This window comes from Salvelinus alpinus, chromosome 22 (assembly GCF_045679555.1).
Source record: "Salvelinus alpinus chromosome 22, SLU_Salpinus.1, whole genome shotgun sequence".
Lineage (NCBI taxonomy): Eukaryota > Metazoa > Chordata > Actinopteri > Salmoniformes > Salmonidae > Salvelinus > Salvelinus alpinus.
This window is the reverse complement of record NC_092107.1, coordinates 20,930,125-20,939,286: the sequence shown is the minus strand read 5'-3', so window position 1 is coordinate 20,939,286 and position 9,162 is coordinate 20,930,125. Positions and strand designations below refer to the sequence as shown.

At 44.0% G+C, this 9,162-nt stretch overlaps 1 protein-coding gene across 1 annotated transcript; it reads left to right on the top strand.

Annotated features, from left to right (window-relative positions):
• Positions 1-4,567: 4,567 nt before the first annotated feature.
• On the top strand, positions 4,568-8,453 carry LOC139549229 (E3 ubiquitin-protein ligase RNF26-like). Its single transcript, XM_071359465.1, has one exon. It carries the CDS (start codon positions 5,172-5,174, stop codon positions 6,525-6,527), a length of 1,356 nt encoding a protein of 451 aa, XP_071215566.1. The 5' UTR covers positions 4,568-5,171; the 3' UTR covers positions 6,528-8,453.
• The last annotated feature ends 709 nt before the right edge of the window (positions 8,454-9,162 follow it).

Below are 9,162 nucleotides of genomic sequence, written 5' to 3'. Positions count from 1 at the left end.
TTTTGGAAGTGTTTTATTGATGGTTCTCTTTGTGTCCCTTTACATTGAACTTTATACCCATGAGAATCTTAATCTACGTCCGTTGGGAATAAACACACTTACATTTTGTCCATGAATCCGGTTGCCCTGGCATTTCCCCTTTGACGTATTCTCTAGGCTAGCACCCTTAGCACATACCCCTAGTGTACCCTGGTCCCTGCACGAGTGTAATTGATGATTGGACACTGTTCCTGTTTGTTATGGCGGTCGCTCTCTGTGGTGGAAAGAGATAGCTTAAGTTCTAAAGAGAGCCTAGAGGAAGGAAAGAAGAAAATAAGTCATTCTTTCCAGGCCAGACCCAAGAGCAAGTTGTTTTGGGGTTGTCTGTTCGAATGAGAGAGGGCCATTGTCCAATGTGCACAAGGGTGGGAGCACGGAGTGTGCGCAGGGGGCAAGGGGGCTTGGGGGAAGAGTGGGAGAGATATTTGGAGTCCTGTTTCTACTAAACTCCATCACAATAACATGAACTGTGACAAAGGGACACTTTGATAAGAGACGCAAGCTTTTGCAAATCCCTGTCTCCATGGTGATTACTGGTAATTAGAGGCTATTAATCATTACACGTCCCACATAGACAGTGTTTCAGGGCATGTCCAATCCTACCCCACGCCATGAAGAGTGAGAGCGTGATTTAGGCTGTTCTTTATCCAAAGTCCATCCAGTTCTGAGTTCTAGCTCAGTGTATCACATCTGTGATGTCTATTTTTGGAATGTCAAATGGGTATTTACAAGAAAATGTGCACATCTCTGACCTCATTCCTAAAACGTTTTTTAAATGAATCATAACATTGAGCATGGCTTTCTAACATTAGAAATGAAATTGAGCTAATAAGTGACGACCATGTCGATCACGTAAAGCCATCCCCATGGTCCTGGGAAGGGAAACTTTCACAGTCCAAGAATGTACTCCTGGGGAATTTCCACATTCAACAGCAGTTTTATTTTTTCTGATATTTCTCAGTGCCTCACTTCCTGTGTTAAAAGGATGACCCTCTTTTTTTCAGCCCACACCGCAATCAGGCCTGCCGATCATGTAGAAGGATGTAAGGGAGGGTCAGCCAGTCACATTCTCTATACAGCATGGAAATAACGTGGTGGGCGGGAAAATCAATTGAGTCCTTAGCGGGTCCCCTCTCCTTGTAGGAAGTGCGTCAAGGTGTTTTCTTATTTTACCATGGGACCCATCCTGGTGGCTTCTGTTGTTCTCCAGTCTAGGATCCATTTCAATATTGTTTGTTCATTTTACCCAGGGCCTCTAACGAGACCGTTTACATTTTGGCTCTAGAGCATGAGGTTGTAAATTGTGGGACTGTCATCACTGACAAATGTGAGGGAAAAATGCTCCTGTCGGTCATCGGCTGCTTGTCTTTGTATGGTGAATATTTATTTTATTTTTTATTTTTTTCACATTTGTTTAACGAGGTAGGCAAGTTGAGAACAAGTTCTCATTTACAATTGCGACCTGGCCAAGATAAAGCAAAGCAGTTCGACACATACAACAACACAGAGTTACACATGGAGTAAACAAACATACAGTCAATAATACAGTGGAAAAAATAAGTCTATATACAATGTGAGCAAATTAGGTGAGATAAGGGAGGTAAAGGCAAAAAAGGCCATGGTGGCGAAGTAAATACAATATAGCAAGTAAAACACTGGAATGGTAGATTTGCAGTGGAAGAATGTGCAAAGTAGAAATAGAAATAATGGGGTGCAAAGGAGCAAAATAAATAAATAAATAAATACAGGAGGGGAAGAGGTAGTTGTTTGGGCTAATAGGACACACAGCTCCATACTACTGATAAACCTCTGACTGGGTTTTGTAAGAGTATGGAAAATAAACATATTTGTCTTGGTCAAGATGAAAATCTAGATCCTCCTTAGAACGAATGCCCCTTTGGAGTTGAAGTAAGTAGCCCTGTGCCTTGGGGTTGTCACACTTATCCATAGTGGAATAAATCCCCAGATGTGAGCTTGCTGGAGGGGTATACCTACTGTGTAAAGTCTAAGCAATAATTTAAGAGATAAGGTAAGTATACTGAGGCCTTCAAAAAACGTCAGACTCCCAAGGCCCAATTGAGATTTTTTTGTTCACCTCATTGATGGGAAATGTATTGCTTAGTTGTTTGTGGATCAAAGGCATGCAAAATTTCATGACATTTAGGCCTAATCGTCATCTGAGATAATTTGGTGTTCGCCTTGCAATCTCGGCAACCCAGAACAAATCTAGCCACGTACCCTATAGGCAGGGGCGTAACTTTCATGGGGGACGGGGGGACATGTCCCCCCCCCCCATTATGAATTTGCATTTTGTCCCCCACTGTTTTATCATTGAAATGTGATACAAAACTGGGGCAATGGTGTGCTTTAGGACCATGCGGACGCCTCCGAGTGGTCGGGTAGGCTGTTTGGAGTGAATAATTTTTTTAAACAAAAAATAGATATTTTCCAGCTATATTGACTTCAATTCAGGGAATGAATTTTGATTGGATCCCGAGGGGTTCGTACTCATTGTACGGAGATTGTGACAGCCGGTCAAATGGCGTTCCTTGAGAAAGCAAGAACAAGATGTATGTCAGGAGAAGTGCAGTATTATCATAAGGAGATGTATACTTGGAATATGGAGGAGGAATGGAGGGAAAAAGAGAGGCAGAGGAGGTCTAAGAGAGAGAGGGAGGAAATGGCTGAAAAAAGGGAGATCGTTTGTTAAAGAAGAATGGTAGAAAGTGTAAGCAAAGTGAGATGAAGACAGGAGGAGAAATGGAAGTGAATGATGTTGAAGTGATGATGTCGAGGCTTGCACCGAGGGTCAGGATAAAGCTGAGTATGTGACAGTAGGAGTGAAGTTTATGGAAAAAGTGGACCCTTGCCTTTTGGCTGATCCATTCGTGGTTTCAGGGTGGGTGAAAACAGAATTGGGTCATGTGGAATTAGTGAGAGTAACCAGAAGGGGTCTTGCAATAATTGTTTGTGTTTCTGCTGGTCAGAGGAAGAAGGCGCTCGGCGTTAAACGAATGGGTGCAAGAAATGTGAATTGTTTCACTCTCCAGAAAAGGCGCCATTGAAAGGAGTGGTTACTGGGATAGCAGTAAATGTAAAAGTTGACCAACTGAAGGGGAAGATTCCCGTGTGAGTGACGCTTGTCGTTTGGTGCGACACAGACAGGGTGGTGAGAGTGGTGAAACAGAAGAGTCATTGTCTGTTCTTTTGAGTTCTGATGTTGAGTCTTTGCCCGACAAAGTGATGTTAGGATATATAAGTTACCCTGTACAAGCTTTTGTGCCGAATACATTATGTTGTTATAGGTGTCAAGCGTATGGGCATGTGGCAGCAGTGTGTAGGAGGGAGGTTCCTAGGTGTGAGCAGTGTGCAGAAGGGCATGAGACAAAGGAATGTGTAGCATTGGGGAAAGTAGTGGTATGTGTTAATTGTAGGGGTTCCCATGGGGCTGGGGATCAGACATGTGCCGTGCGAGAGAGGCAGGTTGAGGTTTCCGGGGTTATTAGTAGAGCAGAAGTTGTCATATGCTGAGGCAACGAAGAAAGTAGAGGAAGATGGGTCAAGGGGGAGGGATCTTGAGAGGAGTGGTGTGAGCAGTAGATCTGTACCAGTACAGAGGGAGGGATACTGAGAGGAGTGGTGTGAGCAGTAGATCTGTACCAGTACAGAGGGATAGGCCAACAAGTGATATATGTTTCAGTAAGAATGGATTTTTAGCATTTATAGCAATGGTGTGCGAGACTTGACATCAGAAGAGTTACAGGGTGTGTTAAGTGGTGATGTCCCATCCTTTCAGGCTGTTGGCATGAGGTAGGACTAAATATATATTTTTTAGCTGTTTGTTTTTTCAATATTTTACCCCTTTTTTCTCCCCAATTTCATTGTATCCAATTGGTAGTAGTTACAGTCTTGTCTCATCGCTGCAACACCCGTACAGACTCGGGAGAGGTGAAGGTCGAGAGCCATGCATCCTCCGAAACACAACCCAACCTAGCCGCACTGCTTCTTGACACAATGCACATCCAACCCGGAAGCCAGCCGCACCAATGTGTCGGAGGAAACACTGTACACCTGGCGACCTGGTCAGCGTGCACTGCGCCCGGCCCGCCACAGGAGTCACTAGTGCGCGATGAGACAAGGATAGCCCTGCCGGCCAAACCCTCCCTAACCCGGACGACGCAGGGCCAATTGTGCGTCGCCCCATAGACCTCCCGGTCGCGGCCGGCTGCGACAGAGCCTGGGCTCGAACCCAGAATCTCTGGTGGCACAGCCTTAGACCACTGTGCCACCCGGGAGGCCCTAAATATATTTAAATAGTGGAGTAGGGTGGTGTTATTTTTTTGTGAGTGTAGTGTTAGATGGTAAGGTATTTTTTTAAATATATATATTTTTCAAGGAAAGTATAAGGGAGTTGTACTCCAATCTAGTAAGTGGCGGTAATGCAACATATATTGGATGCCGACTGCCGTTAAACCTCATAGAATAAGAAGAAGAAGAAGTTTAGAGTAACACACGTACGTTCATGGACGTGATTCGTTGGAGGAGAAGATCATGTGACCAAACCGAAACCATTATGGCGGCCACCGTACAGGTGTCTGTTTTGTGTCTGACAGTGTCTGTTTTGTGACTTTTCGTCGTCAACTTCCTTTATCTTGCATTGGATTATGGTGGATTTCGCTCAAGGACATACGTTATTGAAGACGGGGCATGAGGAGCTGGAACATTTTGTGATCGCAAGACGGGAATTTATTTAGGAAGAACAGTTTGTTAGCTATTCAGCTAACCGAAGAGCTAGCTAGTTACTATAGCCAGCTCAAGTTTGAAAGTAAACATCCGCTGATTACAGTGTGTGCATATGTTCGCCCTTTAGCCAAAACAAACGCGGTTGCACAGCTGGTTATTTCAAATTGCAACTGGAATGTGCCCGACCAACGTGTTTGGCAGGTAGTTATGTTAGCCCGTAGAGCTAGCTTTGTTATGCTAGCTAACTAAACTGGCTAATTGAACCGAAGGAGAAGTGAACGCACCCGAGGACGAGGTAGCTAACCTTATCTAGCTAGCTATGTAACCTTTGCTGGCCAGACAAAGTTCATTGATCAAGACAGTGAACCAACGCGAGTAAGAAGTGTATCATGGGTCTGGTGAACCTTGTCTTTTGCACTATTGGGAAATGTTTCGATTTCATATTCTTCCTCCTGGACCTAAATTTCTTAATAGTCCATTCAGTGATACGGCTCCTGGCGGAATGTATCAACTTTGTGAATAAGCTACCCATGCTACTGACCAACTCAATGGTGAAGTGCTGGAACTTCACTGTGTTCTGCATGGTTGCCATGATGGACAGCGTATCACTTCTGGCCCAGGGCACAGTTAACATGTTAGGGCGCTGGCTGCAACTCTCGGGAGGTATTTTGGAGAGTTTCAAAATGGTGGGCTACTTGTCCTCACATGTTCTCTTGCATGTCTGGGATCTGTTCCACCGTGGGCTGCTGTGTGGCCACTGCTTGCTGCAGCAGGTGTGGGAGGGCTGTGGCATTGCAGTCAGCCTGGTGTTCTACCTGGTCAACACGGTGGTCAACCTGCTGCTCATCGGGACACAGAACGTCTACTCTGTTGTAGTCAGCATGTGGGAGGCGGTCTCCTACCCACTGCAGAAGGCTGTGGAGCTCACCCTCACACTCTTCACCTTCCTCTACAGCAGCCTGGTCGGCACCTCAGTCGTACTCTGGACTCCCGTCAGGCTAGCCCTGGAGTTCCTAGGCTTGCTCGGACACATTTTCGTCAGCGTTTTCCTCCTGAACATTTATGGCCTCATTCTCACGGCTGCCATTGTTGTCACCGCCACAATCTACATGAACCCTGAGCTGACCTGTCTTGGAGCCCGCCACGCCGTCGGTTACTTGAACTCTTTCCCCACCCTGCAGGTCCTACAGAGGGCGCTCCATCGCCTCTACATGCTGGGGAGGGGCGTGTGGCAGAGGCTTCAGCGGCAGGCCAGCCGCCTACACCAAACGATAACACCAGTCGACAGGAACATCAGAGTAAGGGGTGAGGGCCACACCAGGCAACCTGAACCCAGTGACAGAGAGCAGAGGGCTCTTCCGGACGGTAGGGCAGGAGACACTGCACCACGAGCTGAACGTGCTGCTCGGCCTCGCCAGCTAATGGATGACCTGTGGGACCTAGCGTTCCCCAGCTCTAGCAGCACACACAGGCCTTTACAGAAACATAAACTCTCCTCAGAGGAGGGGGGCACCAGCTCCAAGGGTCCCCCAAATGACAGCCTACTGACTCTGCTCCAGGAGCAGGAAGAGAGGAAGAAGTGCATAATCTGCCAGGACAGTACTAAGACAGTGGTGCTGCTGCCTTGCCGCCACCTGTGTTTGTGTCGGGACTGTACCAACATATTGCTGCGCCAGCCCATCTACCAGCAGAACTGTCCTCTCTGCCGCCATATGATCCTTAATACCATGGATGTGTATCTGTGAGGGACCTAACGAGGGAGGGGCGTGTGGCTCAGAACGCCTTGTTAACATGTAGAATCTCAGGTTTAGAATGTGCAGAGACTTTAGGCTACGTCTACACCAGCAGTACATTGCAGCTCAGGCACACTGCTATCCAAGTCCAGTCCACTGTGCTTAAATTGCTTGTCGCCCATGGCTGATGTCTTAAATGATGCCTGTGTTTTGTCCAGACAACCATGGCAGTGCTTGCCCACATATTTTTTTTTATACTTGCTTGTTCATATTACTGAACACTTCATGGTCATTCCAAACTGTATGTGGTGTGTGAACTTAAAGGAATGTTTGCTGTGTAGCAGTTCACTTTATTCAGCACAGGCTCAGTTTGAAACACAGGAGTCAATACAGTACGAAATGTTATCGTAAAAACACATTTTGTAGCCTATGCTTAGATTTAAACGGTGACAACCTCTCAAATGCAATTTGTCAATAGCCAATATTGTTCCAAGCAGTTCATATTCAGAGACCCGTGAAATTGTGGGATAGGGGGTTAATTTCATAAGCTATGGTTGTCTAAAAATATCAGTGTCAGAGAAATTATTTACCAGATCTATTTGTCTTGTCATATTATAAATGTTTGTTTTGTTCTAATGATTATTCCATCATTTGGATCACTAGGTTAGCCAGTTCTTTCCACTATGCTGATATATGAACACTACCTAATTTATGCTCCACACAAGGTATATTCCTCCTTTATAGTTATTGCAATGTTTTTATCTTGTGATCAAACATTGACATGCTGTTCAAAATGACCACCATTCGTCAGTAATGGCTTCATAATTCCTTGTTTCTATTTTGTCTCTTTGCTCAAAATAAGTATTGATCCAAAGCTCTGTGAAATGCCATGTTACACAAACTGCAATGGTTATTGAATTAGTTTGCAAGTGTTGGAGAAAGGCCCGTTAAGTGACAATAAAAGGCATATTTGAAATGCCTTTTTTTTGGACCAAGGTTTCATAAATACATCTTGGAAAGGCTCTGCCCGTAGGATATTTTTGAGTCAAACACGATGGAGTGACTTCAATATTGTGACAGACGAACTAGAACGTGAACCACAGTGTCACTGATGTCCTTCTGTGATTGTTTTTAGTCTCATTGACATTGTGTAGCCTACAATCATTTCCTAATGTCTTTGTTCCAATCAGAATTCTTCACATTTTTGTTATTTCAACAGGTTCTGTAATGACTCATTCAATAATTTATCCCTTTTATCTAGTACCAAACCAACAATTTTCAAGCGGCCTACCATTTTCTTAACACCCCCATTTATATTTCTATAGTAATTATGAAACCAACAATTGTCTATGATGTGACATATTGATAAGAATCTGGAGAGAAAAAAGTTGGGCCCGTGAATTGTCTATGCCGTGACATTGTATTGATTCAAATCTATGAAAAAAGATGGGCATATATTTTAGTCCAGAGTAAATCCTAGGTTATATTCTGAGTTGACCTCTTTTCCTGTCAGGTTTCCCCAGAGGCCTTTATTCATTGCGTGACATTCCTGTCTCCAGATACAGTGGACTCTTCACAACTTCACAACGGCTTATTTGATCTAGGAAGACTGACCTGTGTATCCGGGGGACATGGCACAAGTGATGGACATTGCAATAAGCCATGAATGGGGTAGCAGGGTAGCCTAGCCGTTAAGAGTGTTGGGGCAGTAACTGAAAGGTCGCTGGTTCGAATCCCGAGCTGACTAGGTGAAAATTCTGTCTGTGCCTTTGAGCAAGGCACTTAACCTTTATTGTTCCTGTAAGTCTCTGAATAAGAGTCTGCTAAATGACTTAATTGTAAACATCTATTTTGTTTTGTAAAGGTTTATGAATGTGGCCAGACTCACTAATGAGAATGACAAATGTCTGAGACAATAAACAAACACATATTTTGGTACTGTTTTTCTGTCTTTTTCTGTTGTGGAAAAACATTTATTTGATGTATTTTCACGATTTACTTCGCATTCCAGTTCAGAACAGTCAATAGACTGTGTTTTTGTTACAGACTGGGTTTACCAGCTTGTGTGAGCAAACCTAGGCCCTGATACAATCCACCAGAAAGAGAACAGCACCACAGCCAGTTCTGTTTCACAGGATGTTTTGCTCATCATACTAGATCATACGAGCACTAGATGCTTCAGCATCTATGTGATAATCAAGGCTATTATTTCCTTGTTAATTAACCAATTTTGAATGTATAATTGATTTCAGGTCCTCTTGACCAATGAATCCCCAAATAAGTGTTTCGCATTACACGCACTAGACATTGGTAATGTGTTGTGTCAAATTCCGTGATGATCGGACAGTGTTTCCAACATACATTTTGAGTTAAAACCCATATTTCCTTCCATTGCTATGCCACCATTGCCAAGATTTCTATATTGATCCACCACTCTGAAGTTCACTAAACTGCTAGATTTTCGTGAAAACCAAGTAGGATGGATATGTTGAAGATTCCATATACAGTGCATTCGGAAAGTATTCAGACTCCTGGACTTCTTTCACATTTTGTTACGTTACAGCCTTATTCTAAAATTGATTAAATAAAACATTTTCCTCATCAATCTACACACAATACCTCATAATGACAAAGCAGAACAGGTTTT

Bases quoted from the DNA above. Each gene is read 5' to 3' on its own strand.
- LOC139549229 (XM_071359465.1), top strand. From the start codon at position 5,172: ATGGGTCTGGTGAACCTTGTCTTTTGCACTATTGGGAAATGTTTCGAT.